This window comes from Caretta caretta, chromosome 20 (genome assembly GCF_965140235.1).
Source record: "Caretta caretta isolate rCarCar2 chromosome 20, rCarCar1.hap1, whole genome shotgun sequence".
Classification (NCBI taxonomy): Eukaryota; Metazoa; Chordata; order Testudines; family Cheloniidae; genus Caretta; species Caretta caretta.
In genome coordinates this window covers 9663622-9682111 of record NC_134225.1, presented here as the reverse complement: position 1 = coordinate 9682111, position 18490 = coordinate 9663622, and the positions used below count along the sequence as shown (strand labels likewise).

The following is an 18490-nucleotide window of genomic DNA, read 5'->3' as shown; positions in this document are numbered from 1 at the left end:
CTGCCCTGAGCGAGCTCTGCCTGAGTAAGGGCCTCCACCAGCGCTGGCTATCACAGCACGGACTGTACGTCTAAGTCCCACTGAGCCACCTCCAGCCACCAGATGGCACCCAGTGGCTACAGAATTTCTCCATTAAGGCCCCATGAGCCAAGCAAAGCTGCACACTGCAAAGTATCTCTGTCCAATTACACATCACCTCCACACAACGTACAGAGCTGTGAGTCTGGATTCCAGGATTCTATCACCAGCTTCTGGAAAGGAGTGGGGTCTAATGGTTAGAGCAGGGAGCTGGGTGTCAGGACTCCTGGGTTCTATCCGGAGCTGTGGGTGCAGTGGGAGGCCTAGTGGGTTAGAGATGTGGCTCTCAACCTTTCCAGACTACTGTACCCCAGTACAGTATTACTGACAAATTGCTTTCTCTCATTTTTACCATATAATTATAAAATAAATCAATTGGAATATGACTATTGTACTTTCATTTCAGTGTATGGTAAATAGAGCAGTATAAACAAGTCATTGTCTGTATGAAATTTTAGTTTGTCCTGACTTTGCTAATGTTTTTTACGTCTCCTGTTGGTGTACCCCCTGGAAGACCTCTGCGTACCCCCAAAGACACACGTAACCCTAGTTGAGAACCACTAGGTTAGACAAACGGGGTGGGGGGGTCTAGGAATCAGGACTCCTGGGTTCTATCCTGACTGCAAGTGGAGTGGGGGTCTAACGGTTAGAGCAGAGAGCTGGCAGTTAGGATTCCTGAGTTTTATTCCAGGCTATGCAATTGATGCATTCTGTGATATGGTTCATTCTGCCTTGTCCGCTTGTGACATGTGGAGCACAGAGACTTGCCTCAGCCCTTCCTTTCCTGCTGGGTGGTGCAGTAATTAATGGCCGTAGAGCCTGGGTTGCGAGATCCTGGAGCAAAGCGTCCTGGAGAAGGAATTTGTTCCCCAGGCTTGACTGGCTCCCTGCCCCATCCCTCCCTTAGTCAATCAGAACAAATGCCCTCATGGCAGGAGCTGTTGTCTGGTTACCTGCAGTGCAGACCCAATCTATTGTGTCTTGGCTGCTGTTCAGCTCAGGTTAACAGCATGGTCTGTCTCTGTAAACTCCCCCAGAGCTTTTGAATGGAAGTGGAGAGTCTTCTTCACATCCTGCTCTAAACTGTGAGTAGTGTCGCTCTGTGGCTGTTCAACAGCTGCTGCGCTCCACCCCAGAGGTATCTGCATTTCAGTGCTGGGTGAGCAATCCCTGAGCAGTGTTGCTGTGTGTTGTTATGCAGCTGTTGTGCTCCACCCCAGAAGTGGCTGCAATTCAGCGCAGGGTGAATGAAAGTCCATGTCTCATTTTGCAAAGCATGGGTTCTCCAAGCAAGGGTGCTGTCTGTCCCATGTTCCTGCTCAATAGACTCTGGATTCTTAGCATCAGCGGAGCTACATTTTGAGCAGTGGTGGAACCAGGAGGCAGCTGGGTCATTGGTGGTTCCACCTTCAGTTATACCTATTGGCTTGAAAAGGCACCACACGAATATCTAATGGCTGCTGAGGGGGACGGTTGCCCCCCGGCCCACTATTAGCTCTGCCACTGATTCTTTTTAAACGTTCATTGCGCTGCTTCCACCAGCCACTTTGATTTCATTTTGTTTTACAGACCCAAGCAAAATGCAACCGGCAACCGCTTCATGCTGGCCTGGCTAGAAGCAGATCCGTGTAATTGAACAGACTCATCTAATTACTGAGCCTTCCCACAGCCAGGTGCTGCCCTCACAATACATGAAACCTAAAGGACCTGCTAGGCTCCCAGTAGATGTAGCCTAGAGCCAAACGCAGGCCAGGCAAGGTGGCCTTGCCCATGGAGTTCAGATCCAGGGATTCCGTAGGGAGTAAATGGCCAGCACTGGATGCTTCAGGTTTTGGTGCCCACCCAGAGACGGTTGGGGGCTGATTTTCAATTACACACCTGCGGCTGGCCCAGGCCAGCTGACTCCAGCTCCCGTGCCTCGGGCTAAGGGGCTGTTTAACTGCGGTGTAGCCTTTGGGGCTCAGGCTGGAGCTTCGACTCTAGGACGATGCGAGGTGGGAGGTTCCCAGAGCTCGGGCTCCAGCCCAAGCCAGAACATCTGCACTGCAAGTAAACAGCTGCTCAGCTCGAGCCCTGTGAGCCGGAGTCAGCTGGCCTGGGCCAGCTGTGGGCACGTAACTGCAGTGTAGACACACCCTAAGTGCCCACGAGCCCCGCTGGGAGCTGCGGGTGTTTAGCACCTCTGAAATCTAGGCCCCAGGTGTCTCAACGTGGGCACCCAACGTTAGGAGCCATTCAAAATCTTATTGCCAGTGTCCGTATGGTCATGAGGAGGCAGGGGATCTGCAGTCCTCTGCTTTCCCCTGCTGGCTACAGTCAGAATAGCTCAGACTCTGGGCTTTATCCCCCACTGATGCTGGTGAAATCAAGTGGCCGATGGGAAAGCCTACGAGGCCCCAGACTTGGGGGCGGGGAAGGTGGTTCCACCTTGCACTCAGGAGCAACCCTGCAATAACAAACCAGTGTATGCAGCTCCCTGCTCTACTGAGCAACCCTATAATGACGAGTGTATGCAGTCCCCAGCACTCCTGTGTGACCCTAAAATAACAAACCAGCATACCTAGCCCCACATTGACAGGAACAGAGCAGTATATTCTGCCTTGTACTCTAGGGCAACGTTTCTCAAATGAGGCCACCAGAGGCTTTTCGTGAGGCCTTGACAGCCTCCTAGGCAGTGATGGGCCGGGGGGGGGGAAGTCTCCGCCCTGCCCCCTTTTTCCTTGTTGCTCCTGGATGCACCGCCCTGCATCGCCTCTGGAGAGAGGTGGGGCACAACGCTGCAGGAGCCAGCTGAGTTCTTAACCCGGGAGGGTTGGGCGGCAGGATCCAGTGGCGGGACTTCAGGGACCTGGCAATGTGGCCCAGGGCTCTGACCACAGGGCAGCGGGTACTGAACCATCCCCCCGGCTCTGGCCATGCAACCCTGGCGTCCAGCTGCAGGGCTTCAGCCTCCTGCCCCTGGTTCCACCTGGGTGGCAGTAGGCGCTGGCTCCTGGCTCTAGTCCCAGGCTCCGACCACGCAGTGGCAGGCGCTGGCCACAGGCACTGACCCCCAGCCTCAGCCACAGGGCAGCGGGCTCCAAGCACAGGGCTTTGGGCACCAACCTCTGGCTCTGGTGCTGACCCCTGGCTCCGGCCAAGGAGCTTAAGTCAGCCTCTGGCCCCCAGTTCCAGCTGTGTGGTGGCAGGCACTGGCCCTGGGCTCCAGCCATGTGGCCCCAGCCCCTGGTGCTGATCCCCTTCCCCACCTGCATAGCAGCAGGTGCCGACCTACAGCTCTGTTCCCAGGGTCCCACCATGCAGTGGTGGGAGCTGGCTCCAGATGCTGACCCCTGGTCCTGGCTGTATAGCAGCGAGTGTTAGCTTCAGCCATGCAGAGGCAGGCGCTGACTCCTGGCTCCAGCCATGCACCCCTGGGCTCCAGCATCCAGCTCCAGGCTCTGGCCATGCAGCAGGAGTCACTGGCCCCAGGCACTGACCCACAGCTCCGGCTGCGTGGCAGCAGGCTGCAATCCCTGGCTCCAGGTTCTAGCCAGGGGCACTGAGTCCCCCTGGTCCTGGCCGCATGGCAGTAGACATCAGGCCCTGGCTCTGGCTATGAGACAGTGGAGCTCATCACACAACCCCATTGCCCTGGGCCCCCGCTGCCTTCCACAGTACTGTGGCCATACCCCCTCACCCCGCCAGGACACAGCTGCCTTCCTTGCTTCGCATCCATTCCCCCAGCCCCCGCTGCTTCCCCAAGCCTTGCATCCATCCCACCATTGCCTCTGGCCCCTGCTGCCTTCCCTTTGCCTCCGCCCTCCTCCCCCCCCCCCCCTCTGCCCCCATCCAGGGCTTAATGGGTCCTGGGGCTTGCTGAGAAAAGTGATATTAACAAACATGCAAGTGTCACTTTTCACAGCAGACTTACTAGCTATCTATGGAAAAGTGATGCCTGTAGGTTTGTTAATATCACTTATCACTTTCCATAGCCTCCCAGGTAGCTACTAAGTGTGCTGTGATATTAACAAATATACAAATATCACTTTTCACTTAAGCCCTGGATTGGTGGGGGGAGGGAGGGGAAGGGGAGGCAGCATTATTTTTGTTATTGAGTCTGCCAAAAAACCCTACAAATATAAATCACACTGATTTGGATGTGAATCTGTGCACATTTAATTGTTTTTCCTAAAGTTAATTAAGTATTTTAGGAAAAAGTGTCAGAGCAGGCACCAGTGAGAGTTGGTGGCCACACTCTGAGGCCACCAAAAACGTTTATTGTGAGAACCCCTCTAGGGCAACAACAAAGCAGCAAACACAGCACCAGCCCTGTGTGTTCAACCCAGTCAACCCCCTCCCCACCCAATGTACACAGGGCACCTCAATAAGCCCTGTGGTCTAAAATGTAGAGGAGAGGGGCTCTCTGCCGCCATCTAGTGGTGAACTGGAGGAAGAGACAGAATGAGCTGGACCTTATTTGCATGTTTGTTGCCCACTGGGACCATTTTGGCCATTTGGTTTAACATTCATTTACATTGTGGGCTCAGGGCTGATGAAAGGTGGGGCTCCTTGTTGTACGACAAGACTGCAGCAGAAGTGCACCAGCAAACCCTGAGTGAGGAGTCGCCATAACCAGAGCCTTCGTCTTGCACAGTTGAGTAGAGCATGGGCACAAACCAGCCAGGTTCATTTTAAGGCGGGGGACGGGGGGGGTGTGAGAGTGTGGTGACATGGATTCTGTGCATGGGTATTTTATCTGCTAATGGGCCCCCATCCCTGGTAGCTGTTTGCTGAAGCTGCTGAGAGCACTGACCGCGCTGAGTGACTCTGATAAGGGCCCCTTTCCCCAGTGCCACTGGCACTGTAATTGCTCTAGCTGGCTCTGTAGCTGGTGTACAGAGGTGGCATTGTGGCGATGGTGGTATGGTTCGAGGCAACGCCCCCTGCCAGCACCAACGTAGCTGAAATCACTATCGCTGGGCCAGCCTGTGGGTCTCTGTGTGGGAGCAGGCAGGTTCCCCCGGCAGCTGGAAGGGGGCTGGCCCAGTGTTTTCCAGGGCTCTGGGATGGTGCAAAGCAGAATGGGGGTTAATTGGACATTCACCCCTGCAGGGAAGGGCACTGCCAAAGGCACTGCAGGGGTGGGTGGTTTAGTTTTTAGTTATAGACGTCCTTTGTATGGGGCAAATTGTGAGAGAGCCAAGGCCCCGCACGGTCCGCAGAGCAGGGGACGGGGAGGAGGAGGAGTGCACGTATTGAGATGAGTTGTGGTTGCTGCTTTCCCGGGTGCCAGCTCTGTCCCTGGCCCCCTTAATGAAGTTTTCAGTGTTTTTCACACGGACTCAGTGCTGTGGGTGAGGAACAATTGCTGACTAGGGGGGCCCAGGGGAAATGTTCAGTTTTCCCAGGTCCCTGGGGGAGCCTGGCGTGTGTCAGTTTTAACACGGTCCCCTGCCTGGTTGACCCTGGCTCTTGGCAGAAATGGTGCCACGTCTGCACCAACCAGTCCATGGCTGCTCCGATGTGGGTGAAGTCTGTTTGCTGAGGGAGCGGGGCTGGGTGAGCGGCTGCCCTGGGGCTGGGGACAATGGAAGGATTGTGCCTTGCCGAGAGGGGCTGGGCGCGCCCAGCAGGAGCCCCGTCAGTGTCAATGAGATGTGTGAATTCAGCACTAGTGAAGGGGGACCCTGGGGAACCTACCTTCCCCCTGCCCCCCCACCCCACCCCAGCTCCATGCAGGAGCTTCCCCTGCACACACCCACTGCTCTCAGGAAGGACATTGTGGATTGGGTGAAGGGGGATCTGCTTATTGTGTCAATCCCGGCAGGCTTCTGCTCCTGGGATTTCCCCTGTGCCAAGGTTCAGGGCAGCTGTGCACTGGAGAGGATGGTAGTCAGTGCCCTGTGGTTCCATTCCCAGCTCTGTGTGAGGAGTGGGGATCTGTCACTGGTCCACAGGATCTGTGCTATGCCCCAGCTTTTAAACAATCCCTCAAAGGAATCCCTGCAGTGGGCCAGTCCCCCAAGGGGTCCTGCAGGCTCTTCCTCAAGCATAGGCCACGAATCCTCAATGCCTCTGCGACTGAGCCTCTGGGGCTGGAGTGAATCCAGCTGAGACAGACACCTGGTTAGACTCTTGTCCACTCCTCAGGCCCCAACGCACCTCGGCAAGGATTTGCAGTGACACAAGGAGCCTTTACAACCCGTCAGGTTTATTAGCTAGAACCCAGCCCAAGAAATCCCCAGGTTAGCGCAGAGAAGCAAAGGCTAAGACACCGTCCATCCCAGCCATGCCAGCGAGCCACCCAGCCAATCCACTTTTGGCCCTCTCGCTTTGTCAGTCCCAGGTGAGAGCTCTGCATCTCCTTAGCTCTTCCTTGCCAGGGCCAAATTCTCCCCTGGTGGTACTCCATTATATTTGTGGTGTTACAACAGCATAGGCTTTGGCTCTGAGGGTCTGGACAGCCCGGGGGCTCCCCCTCTGTGGGAATTTCCCGGGTATGTAAGGGAGCTGCTGGAAAGCAGGGCCACTCTAGGCTTGGCACCTCCTGCCACCCCTCAGTCCATTCTCCTCCTCCCCCAGGCCCATGCTGAGTTCACATGTTCTGCCTGCAGAGTGGTGTCAGTTGTTCTGGCTTTGGGGTCCCATTGTGTTTCTGGATCCTCCATTGATACGGTCAGTTTCAGCCAGTCCTTTAACCCCCCACTCATTCCACCCCAGACAGCTCCGTGACCCATCACCTCATGGCTTCTGCTCGGCCCCAAGAGCAGATTTAACCCTTCTGCACTCACTGGGGAGCAATGCAAAGTACTGAGGGAAACTGAGGCTTGCCTAGGAAATATAAAAATATTACAGAAAATTCCCCTTTTTTACAGGTTTAGAGCAGGGGGGCAGGGTGTCAGGACTCCTGGGTTCTATTTCCCCCTTTGGGAGAAAAGTGGGGTCTGTTAGGTGGGGCAGGGAGTAAGGACCCCTGGGTTCTATTTCCTGCTTTGCTGCAAGCTCACTATTACAACACTTCTATATTACCTCTGAGGTACTTGTTTAGCGAGAATGGCAGTCACTAGACACCATCTGTCCGGCTTGTCAGGCCGGTGATCATAGGCGTGCGTACGGGGTGTGCTGGGTGTGCCCAAGCACACCCTAATGCAGGAGTGGGCAAGCTCGTCCTGCCCGGCCTGCCTGAGCTCCAGGGACGTTGGGGCAGGGAATCCCGGGGACAGTCAGGGGACGCAGAACGGGGGTTAGAATAACAAGCCCATGGCTTTACATTTTAATTCAATCGTACGGTACCCACTTTTAATTTTAAAATATGGATCGGTTCGTTGTTAAGATAAGAAAAGGAGCAGACAAGCTGTTCATGTGAAAGAGCCTTTTCGAAACTAGCACATGTAAAAAACAAATGAAGAAGTACAATGTCCCAACAGCGCCTCGACTCACTCATGATTTTGTACATTGAACAAGAATTGGCTTCGTCAGTTAATTACAATGATGTGATTGAGGAATTTAAGTCCATAACACCTGGTAAGCGACGTCTCATTCTCTAGGACAGGAAGATGAAGAAACCTTAATCTGTTTTGGTCAGCTTTGGTTAGCTCGTTATGTGGTTAAAGATAAAGATCATGAAAATTGACTGTATCTTTGTATACACCTGGTTATCACAACAGCAAAAATTTAGTGTTTTGTGTCTCATTTTTAAAGTAAAGTTTAGTTGTTAATTTAAAAAAATTAAGTTTAGTTCAGTTTTAGTTTCTTTAATTTGTTTGATTAATACAAATAATATCCTTTATGATTGAGTATTCAATAAATGTTCACCTTAAAAATAAATAAATAAATAAAATCCCCTCGGTGCACACCCTAATGAAATGTGCTGTGCACCCCTATGCCGGTGTTGTCTCCCTGAGTTGCACTGTGTGACCTTTGGAAGATCTCTGCCTCATCATTCATTTCTCTATGTTTAGAGGCCCTGTGGTCTCATGGCTAGAGCACCAGGCTGAGACTCTGGCGATTTGTGTTCTCTTCCTTGTTCTGACACTGCCCTGCTGGGTGACCTTGTGTCAATCACTTCTCCTTTCTTTACCTCAGTTTCCTGTCCCAGGCTTTTGTCTCTTTAGACTGTGAGCTCTCTGAGGCAGGGACTGTCTCTCCTTCCGTGTCTGCACACAGGCCAGTACAGTGCATTAGACCATGAGAGCTCAGGCTAGTGGCTTTGTGTGCCAGCGGCCCAGCGCTATGTGGAAATGGCTGTGATTTGTGCAGTGGTGCATAGAGGTGCCTGTCACTCCAGGGCTGGGAGGATGGCACTCGGGTCTTTGGCTGGTGGCTCTTGCTTTCATGCTCAAGGTCATGCTGAGCCCAGGTTTGGGGTTATTCAGGACAATTCCCCCAGGTCAGATTGGCAGGGATCTTGGAGTGGTTTTGCTTGTACTGCAGCATGTCGCGTGGATCGCCTGCTGGGAGCAGCTGGGCGCCTCCCCTAATCAATTCCCTGTTGTTGGCAGCGCCTCGATCTCTCCTGTTTTCTACACCAGTTGAGTTACCCGAGGGCTGAAATGCTTTTGTCTAACAGGAGTCACTGGGCTCAGTATTAGGGACACATGGGTGAGGTCCAATGGCCTGTGCTACACAGACTGGATGGTCTGATGGTCCCTCCTGGCTGAAGCTCTGTGAGACGGGGCTCACACTAGCAACTAGAGAGGTCAGAAAGCTGGGCTCTGATTGCATATCTGCCTTCTCTGCCCAGCCCCGTGCTGGGCTACAATTCCTGCTGGTGCATTTCCAGCCCATCTCTGGCACTTGCCTCTATGCGGTAGCCAGAGGTGTAATTTCCAGCTCAGGAACCGACTGAGCTAGCAGGCTAGAGCAGCTATGTAGTCACGGCTGCACGGGAGGCGGGATGGGCTGGCCACGCAGAGCATGATCCTGTCCGAGACCCAGGGTGCATGCACGGGGCAGCTGGCCCATCCCACCTCCTGCACCACCCAGGCTACACTGCTATTTTCACTTCGCTAGCTCCAGCAAAGTTAATTATACCTCCAGCTGCAGCGCAGCCCGCCCCTTAGTCTCCAATCTGCAGGTAGCTGGTGCCAAACCTAGAGTGGCCCTGCCTTCCAGCCCTTACATACCCGGGAAATTCCCACAGAGGGGGAGCCCCGGGGCTGTCCAGACCCTCAGAGCCAAAGCCTACGCTGTTGTAACGCCACCAATATAATGGAGTTCCACCAGGGGAGAATTTGGCCCTGGCAATGAAGAGTTGGGCAGAGGTTGAGCAAACAGGGAAGTTGCAAAAGAAACATTCTTTGTTAGGAACAGCCCTGGGGTTTCCCCACACTTGTGTAATGGGAGACTCAATTGTCAAGTGGCCAATGGGATGGAAGATTTTGCCACCTCTGCTCCAGCTGGCTCCTATTTAAAGGGCAGCTTGTGAACTGGGGAGCAGCATTTTGCAAGATTGTGCCAGAAGGTGAGTTTGTACCGTTGGTTGGGCGGGATTCTCCAGACTCAGCCTTGGGGCAGGATTTGGGGCACAGCTCCTGCGTGTGCCCAGCTCCCTGGGGCCTTGGTGGTGGTGTAACTTTCAATGGCTTTCAGGATTTGATGGATTTAATCTGATGGATTTAATCTGGTTCCAGGCACAGTGGGGACTCTCTTAATCTAATGTGAACTGAGCTCCTCTCCATTTAGCAAGGGATCGGCTTGGGATAAAGATTTGAAAAGCAGCTAAAGAGTTTAGGAGCCAGTGTTCCATTTTCAAAAGTGACTTAGGTGCCTATGTGCATCATTAGGCACCTAAATACCTTTAAAAGAACAGGAGTACTTGTGGCACCTTAGAGACTAACACATTTATTTCAGCAAAAGCTTTTGTGAGCTACAGCTCACTTCATCGGATGCATACAGTGGAAAATACAATGGGGAGATTTTATATACACAGAGAACGTGAAACAATGGGTGTTACCATACACACTGTAATGAGAGTAACACCCATTGTTTCACGTTCCCTCTGTATATAAAATCTCCCCATTGTATTTTCCACTGAATGCATCCAATGAAGTGAGCTGTAGCTCACAAAAGCTTATGCTCAAATAAATGTGTTAGTCTCTAAGGTGCCACAAGTCCTCCTGTTCTTTTTGCAGATACAGACTAACACGGCTGCTACTCTGAAACCTAAATACCTTTGATATCTGGCCTTTAGGAACCTTGTCTCACTGAAAGTCAATGGGAGTTAGAATCCTAAACCACGTGAAAATGCTTCCCTTAAACTAAATCAATGTAAATCTGGTTTTAATCCCAAGTGGACTGGTCTAAACCCAGTTTTGCACGGATTTAACGATACTGATTATTAAACTCTTTAGCTATAAATGCTTTTATATACTTCTAGCTGCATCCACCCCAGGGGGGCATGGCGCGAACTAGATCAGTCTCTAATGGATAACTCCGTGCAAAATGGTGTGTAGCCCAGCCCTAACCTGATCCACACCAGGCGTCTCTCAGTTTAGCTTAAGTCGATCCCTTACCAAATGGCAATTCCATTGGAGTAAGAGCGTCCATACTGCGACTCACACGGCTTTCACCAAACTGGTTTACAGTCGTGCCTGAGTGAAACGGGTGCAGCTTGGAGCAGAGAGACGAGGCTCTTTTTGTGGGTGCTTTAATTTTGTTTTGGGGAGGGGTAGGTGGGGGGGGTGAATCAGTTCTCTAAGGAGCTAATTCTAAGGGCTCAAACCTTTAACGGGAACCCCCTTCCCCCACATACGTGTGTGTGTGGATTTCAGCCTGAAAATGCAACCACCAGTGAACATGGTCCCCACTGGCAGCATGGAGGCAGTCCTGCTCTGCTAGACCCTAGGATGGGGGTGCCATTCCAGCCCTCCCCAATAACCCCCTCATTACCATCCTGCTGCCTCCCCACCCACCCACCGCTCCCAGTCTCCTGCTCCAAATCCTTCCTCCCTTTCCCCCATCTGCTGCCGTTACATTCCCCCACCCCTCAGTATCCCTTCCAGCTGCCCACATTCTCCTCCCCACATCCCCTGCACCCATGGGCTCACCTGTTCCCGCTTTGACCCTCATCCCCTTCCCTGGCAATGTGGCTTTCCCTCTTGCCTGTGCCCCACTCCGCTGCCTTGTGTGCACCTCAGCTCCTACCACGGGTTCCAGAGGGCTCCTGTCCTGGGGTCTGACATGTTGGCCGGGTCTCTCCCCTGCAGGTAGCTCAGCACCCAGCGGGATGAAGGCTGCCGTGTCCCTGCTGCTCGCCCTCCTGGTGCCCGCGTGCCACACAGAGGCTCAGTGCATCATTGACAATGTGGTTGATCTGAAGGTGCAGGCAGCGATTACTTCCATAGGTAACTGACCCGGAGGCGCCTCCCCCAGAGATGGGGGTGTGTGTGTCAGATTCTGCGTGGTTGTAGCGGGGGGAGGGGGGCAGGTCAGACAGGTACAACACAGCGTGTAAATGAGGGGGATGTGGAACCAGCCCACATACAAGAGCAACATTATCTGTATCTCACACTGTGGCTCTCTATCGTCCCCTAGTGGTTGGCCCACATAGTTTCTGCTAGTGATTCTGAGCTGCTAGGCCTGGGGCTTTGACTTATGCAACAGAGACTCCAGGGGTCCCAGGTTCGATTCCTGCTCCTGCGAACCCACCGGGTGCAGCTCTCTGACTGCCCGTCCCAGCTCTGCTCCCAGCCAGCCCCGTTCAGTGTGTAAACAGGGCGAGGGGGAGCTGGAACCCTTGGGACTCCCTGCCGTTCCTCCGCTTTGGTTCCGTCTTGAGCACAGCACGGAGCCGGCGTTTGTGTTAGTTCTGCTCCAGTGGCTGCACTCTGAGCCCCGTCATGCCAGGCGCTGCACAGGCCATGGTGAGACGCTCCCTGCCCCAAAGAGCTGCCAAGAGACTGATCATCATCCCCATTGCACAGAGGGGAACCGAAGCCCAGAGGGACTAAGTGACTCACCCAAGGTCACACAGGGAGTCAGTGGCAGAGGCAGGAATTAAACCCACATCTCCTGCAGCCCAGCCCAGACCAATACCTTAGCCACAGATCCACTGGATTGGTCAGTCACCCCACGGGAGTTTCTGGAGACCGGGTCCATGAGGTGCCATCTGCACAGCGAGCACCATCTCTCCCCAGGGGCTGAGTGGGGCTGGTTGGGGTCTCTCAAGGCTGGCTCTGCCCATCTCTCTCAGCTGGCTGCTGCTCACCCGGATATGGCTGCATTCAGCGGGGCTGGAAGAATTTGTATAGTGGGGGAGCTGAGAACCAAACTGTATATGATGGAAACCTCTTCAAGCCAGAGAGTACGGTAGCGCCCCCAGTTCCAGCACCTAGGGGTGCCTTGGCTGTGGGAAGCAGCCAGGAATTATTTCTGCTACCTCCATCCCTGCCCTTTGTTCACAGCCCAGGGGGGTCTTGCTGAATGCCCAGCAGCTTCCACCAGGTAACACTCTTCTGGGGGGCTGTGAGCAACCGGCATCGAACATGAGACCTCCAGATCTCAGGCCAGGAGCCTCTATTGGTCCTGGCGCTGCGGCTGTATGTAGCCCAGCCACCACTCGGGGGAGCAGAGCGCCACATGGAGTGGGGCTGGGTGGGTTCCACCTGCGCAGGTAACAGCTGGGGCAGAGGCAGCTTCTCTCCACCTGAGCCTGGGGGGAGGGGCAGCCTTTCTGCACCCAGGGTCCTGCTGGCTACAACTCTGCCTCTTGCCTTGCAGTGTCCGCCACCCTGGCCAAAGCCAAGCTTCTCTGCCAGGACGTCTCGGCGCGTGGGGCACTTGTCTCCTGCCCAGCAGGTGAGAGAACTTTCCCGAGTGCCCCGCAGGCCCAAGGAGGGAGGGGCCGTTGGGGCCCAGACCCCACCCCCTCTGCAGTCCTTGGGGGGTGTTGAGCTGGGGCAGCGATGGACCACCAGCCTGACTGGGGCCTCCCTGCACTTACGCTGCCAGGTGCCTGGAGCAATGGCATTCGCACCACTCCCGAGTCCCTGGGGGCACTGGATGCTGTAGAACTGGGACCAATGTGGGCCCCTGGATCAGACCCCTGGGACGTCTCACTGACCTCCCTTGCTTGGGCAGTGGCCTGGCTGCAAGGGAGCCACAGGGCCATGCCCTGGGGGCTGGGGAAGAGGAGACAGCAGGGCACCTCACTGCCGCCCATGACTCCCATCCTGCCACCAGCTGCTTCCCTAACCCCACCTCCCCCATCCCCGCACAGGGTACAAGCCCACAGGCTGCGCCTGCGGAATGGGCTGCGGCTCCTGGGACATCCGCACCGACTCCACCTGCCACTGCCAGTGCGCCGGCATCGACTGGACGGCCGCACGCTGCTGCAAGATAGGGCTGTAGTGATGCCCAGACCCAGCCTGGGGCACCGGAGAGCCCCACCCGGCCTGCTGCCCCTGCCGTGGGCCCTGGCACAGAACCATGCTGGGCCTCTTGTGCCCAGTGCAATGAATAAACTTGGATCTGGGTCTGCTGATGCTTCTCTGGCTCAGTTCTTCCCCTGCCCTCCCAGACTTTGGTACCTAGGGCCAAAGCATGGGCAGGGGGCACAATTCTGCCTCCCTCCTATTTCCCCCAGAAAGGCCCCTGTCCCAAATCGGTTGGGCTGCCCCTGCTGGCAGCTCTCCAGATCCCTACGGAGGTCCAGACACTGAACATCCCCCGCCCCTCAGGGTGCTCTGAGCTTCCCGTGGTCTCAGCAGGCTGCAGTGCTGGAGTCTGCCAGAATTCCCTCTGAAGGTGTGGGACAGCTGGGTTCCCTCTTCCAGGGGCCGGGTGGTCAGCGTAGCACGGAGCGCACAGACACCGCGTGCAGGGTTCTAGCCCCATTGCTCTTCACGTAACAGAGCCCAGATCATAAAGGAAACAACCATCCCCCGACCGCAGCACTGCTCCCGAGCTCACCTGTCCCTGGGGAGTCCTTCAGGGTCTGTCTGAGTTCAGGTCACAGAGTTCCCCCTCACCACATTGGGATGCTGCAGCAACTGGGGGTGGGGGAGCTCTGGGGTGCCCCTCCTCTTTAGCTGGTGAAAATGCACAAAGACCGGAAATAGATCAGCCCCGGCCCTTTGTAACCTTGCAGCCCTGCTATCACCTGCCTCAGCCTCCTCTGGTGATCCCAGACCTCAACCAGGTGCCTTCGTGGCCAGGCCACCCCCTTCCCAGACAACCCCCTGGGAGCCAGTCTAGTGGCTAGGGTATTTGTAGTAGAACCAAGGTTCATCCCGAATTAACGACCCTCAGGATTTGGCCCATTTGCACATGCAGGTATCTGATTTAGGGCAGAGGCCAGTAGGATCTGGGCCTCTGGAACGACACATGTCTGGGTTTAGAGACATCAGTTGAGGTCTTTCAATCAAGAGGGGACGTTATGAATGGTATTATGGTAGCACCCAGGAGCCCCAGTCGTGGGCTAGGCCCCCATTACGCCAGCTGCTGTACAGACCCCAGCGAAGCAGGTAACCAAAAGGAGCCCAGCCCCAGAGAGCCCATGCGGACCAGCAGCATTCATGCCGGGCCAGCACAGGCTCTGCCCTGACAAGGCTCAGAACCCACCTTACCCCATAGAGCACCCTGGGTGGTGCTGGGACAGGCTGCGCTCGGGACAGGAGCCGAGGGAGGGCTGTTGGCTCCGGTGCACAGAGGGGAACTGAGGCCCAGCTCAGGCACTGGGGGTGAGGACGCTGAGCGTTGTAGGGCCTAGACATTTGCTGGAAAAACGAGGTCGTCCCCGAGGCCTGAGTCAGGTGCCCAGGCTGCCCCCTGGATAGAGGGGGGAGAGAGGTGCCTGAGAATGGGAGTAACAAGAGCTAGCGAGCTAGGTGGGAGCCAGCCAATGGGAAATGCCAACGAGAAGGCTGTGTGCTAAGCCCCGCCCCTCTCCCGGAGGTCAGGGCCCAGGGCCACGTCTACACTGCAGGCACAGTGGTGGAGGAGCTCATGGTGTGGACACTTCCTGGGGGGCGGCAGGGCTGTTTCCCTCGCTGCAGGAACTTCTCCTCCCTGAGTGAGGACAGCAGCCGGCTAGGCTGGGAGTTAGGTCAGCTTAACTGGGTTGCTCTGGGGTAGGGGTCCCCAATGTGGTGCCCGCGGGTGCCATGGCGCCCGCCAGGGCATTTTTGTGCACCCACAGGATGCCCTGCAGCCAAAATGCTGCCAAGAAGCGTGGCCGTTTCTCAGCGGCATTTCGGTCGCCGTGCTTATTGCCACTACCGCTTCTCTGCGGCGGCATTTTGGCGACAGGGTGTCTGGCGCCCGCCACGGTCTTCTGGGAGTAGCAATATGCTATTCCCACGAGAAAGGTTAGGGACCACTGCTCTGGGGCATGAATGTTTCACCCCCTGAGCTCCAGGGCTGTGTCAGCTGAGCTTCGAAGTGTTGGCCAGGCCTAAGCCTGCAAGGCAGTGCCTGTCTCCTAGTGAGCCACCAACCCAGAGCAGCTGTGCGGTCAGCTGCTGGCCTCGCGGGTGTGGGGCCCAATTCCAGAGGGTGCGCTGAGGGGCTGACGAACTCCCCACAGAACACATGGGGGAAGGAGAGCCCTTCCCTTTATATTTATGACACCTACCTTTGGTGATTTTGATTAACTTGTCCAATTGTTAAATAATATAGATCAGAGTATCTGGCTGCCTGCGGCAGTTCTTTACAGACCATTTCTGTGAGAAAAGGGCCCATTTTCCTTCAGAATAGCTATAAAGGCTCCTGGGGACAAAAACATGTAGTAACCACCAGACCCCCTTGTATAATTTGTTTAACTACCAGGGTTCCTCCCAATGTGACTGTACCGAGTTGCACAAATAATTACATTTACATAACTGGGTTTTATCATCAAATCAAAAACTTCTTTCTTACAACACCACAACTGTTTCTCTTTAACGTCTTCACAACAGTTACCTTTTAACATTTCCACAGCTCCCAACCACATTGAGTAAACTGAGGAGGAGAAGAAGAAGAAGAAGAAAAGGATATAGTTAGCTCTGAGCAAAAGGTAGGGCTCCCTAACTTTAAACAGCTGGGACCCTTAACCCAGGTTTTTATCCTGGCTCTAGGAGAAAAGTGGGGGTTGTTACCCACTCCTGCAAACCCTGCCTTCATTTTGAAACATTTTTCTCTCCACTCCCCTAGCACCAAGTCCCAGCTCCTGTCTATTAAGGAGGTCTAACTCTGCTTTTGACTCCAAACCCTGTTGTGCCAAATCATCTGTAACCACCCCCAACTCTAATTTACAATCCTCCAGTAGCCTGGCAGCCTGATTATTGGCAGCTTCCCGTAATGCTGCCTTTACTTCAAACCTCTTCCAAGCGGACTGAAGTGCCTCCTTTCCCTGGAAGGCATCTTGTCCCCATTGACAGGGACCTCCTTCCGCTACCCATTTACCAAAGAGGGTGGACTCCTCAGCCAGCCCCCATCCCTCTGGGTCTGCTCCCATTTCCTTCTTAATCTCATCCCAGGTTGACCCCTGTGACTGGAATAGGCCCTGATTCTTCCGTATCCACTTACCCAAAAAGACATTATCCCAGCTTCCAAAGACCTGCAACTACCATCATGAGAGCCTGCCATGCCCCCTCCAAGCAGCTGTGCGGACAATTGGGGAGGGGGTCTTACGTGGCTGCTACTTACCTGTCCAGGGTGATGCATCCCAGTCACGGCACCAAGATATTAGAGGGCTTTCCCTCAACCCTCCCACTTCCCTGGTTCTAGTCACGCAGACAGCAAGCAGCAAAAGACCAGAAGTCCGAAGCTCAGACAATGTGATGCTTATTGGGGTTAGTTTCCAAGCAAGAATATTCCGAAGCCCTTCACACCAGTCGGGCTTATCTCTATATGCCGATAGAGTCTGTTCCCGACGTCCCCCTTCCCAGCTCCGATGCCACAGAGCCTTTGCCCCGCGTCCCCCTTCCCAGCTCCGACGCCGCAGAGCCTTTGCCCCGCGTCCCCCTTCCCGACTCCCAAGCCGCAGAGCCTTTATCCTGCGTCCCCCTTCCCAGCTCCCACGCCGCAGAGACTTTACCCCGCGCCCGCCTTCCCGGCTCCCACGCTGCAGAGCCTTTACCCCACTTTCCCCTTCCCGGCTCCCATGCAGCAGAGCCTTTAGCCCACATCCCCCTTCCCAGCTCCGACGCTGCAGAGCCTTTACCCTGCGCCCCCCTTCCCGGCTCCAACGCCGAAGAGTATTGCCTGTGTCCCTGTTCCCCGTTCCCTATTCCCGTTCCCCCCCTTAGCAAACATGATTCCAATTTCCCTTCCACTTCCTGTTTGACCCCAGTTTATATAGTGATATTCTCAGCTATACTTAACCAATCATTTTACTGAAATTTAACTAACCCAGTAACATATTGTAACATAATTCTCTAACCAATTATATCCCACTACCCTAATTAACTTACACCTAGCAAAATTAATTATACAGCAGACAGAAACCAGACAGAGTAACAATAGAAAAGTGGGGGCCATAAAGATAAAACACACAGAAATGAGCGTTTTACAACCACAACCACAATAAGTGATTTCTTGCCAGACAGGATGCTGTCAAACTAAGTTTTCTTTAACCAGCTTAAGATCTGTTTCTTTGTCTGGTGGTGACAGGCACTATCAGGACAGGATCGTCTTCCTAACAGCCCAACACCAGCTTATTTCAATGTGACTGGTTTGGGATGTGAGGATGTGACGGTTCGCTTCCCAGCTTATGGCTGCCCCTGCTGCCTAGCCACAGGCCTTAGCCTAAGAACAAAGCCTCAGACTCTCTCAAGGGAAAGAAGGCCCATACACAGGTGGACTGTGATTTTGAATCTTTGTTTTTATACCCCTGTAACTAGCTAAGTGATAAAAATGCACCTAAGTTATTAAAGTATAGGCCTTTACCGGCAGGCATGAATATCTATATTCTAACAATGCAACAGCAGGAGTCATAGACTCTCAGGATTGGAAGGGACCTCAGGAGGTCATCTTGTCCAACCCCCTGCTCAAAGCAGGACCAATCCCCAACTAAATCATCCCAGCCAGGTCTCTGTCAAGCCTAAACTTAAAAACCTCTAGGGAAGGAGATTCCACCACCTCCCCGGGTAACCCATTCCAGTGCTTCACCACCCTCCTAGTGAAAAAGTTTTTCCTAATATCCAACCTAAACCTCCACCACTGCAACTTGAGACCATTAGGAATTGTAGCCCAGCACGGGGCTGGGCAGGGAGGGCAGACATGCAATCAGAGCCCAGCTTTCTGACCTCTCTCTAGTTGCTAGTGTGAGTCCTGTCTCACAGAGCTTCAGCCAGGAGGGACCATCAGACCAGACAGTCTGTGTAGCACAGGCCATTGCACCTCACCCACGTGTCGCTAATGCTGAGCCCAGTGACTCCTGTTAGACAAAAGCATTTCAGCCCTCGGGTAACTCAACTGGTGCAGAAAACAGGAGAGATCAAGGTGCTGC

At 54.3% G+C, this 18490-nt stretch overlaps 1 protein-coding gene and 1 long non-coding RNA gene across 2 annotated transcripts; one reads left to right on the top strand and one right to left on the bottom strand.

Annotated features, from left to right (window-relative positions):
* The first annotated feature begins 9492 nt into the window (after positions 1-9492).
* On the top strand, positions 9493-13541 carry LOC125628962 (resistin). Its single transcript, XM_048834188.2, has 4 exons — positions 9493-9523; positions 11268-11405; positions 12781-12858; positions 13280-13541. Exons 2-4 carry the CDS (start codon positions 11288-11290, stop codon positions 13408-13410), a joined length of 327 nt encoding a protein of 108 aa, XP_048690145.2. The 5' UTR covers positions 9493-9523; positions 11268-11287; the 3' UTR covers positions 13411-13541.
* On the bottom strand, positions 11096-17000 carry LOC125628963 (uncharacterized). The gene is made up of 4 exons (XR_007354322.2): positions 16687-17000; positions 15961-15999; positions 13972-14090; positions 11096-12293 (listed from the first exon to the last, which is right to left on the bottom strand). It is a non-coding gene; the product is annotated as an uncharacterized LOC125628963 (long non-coding RNA).
* Between the last annotated feature and the right edge of the window lie 1490 nt (positions 17001-18490).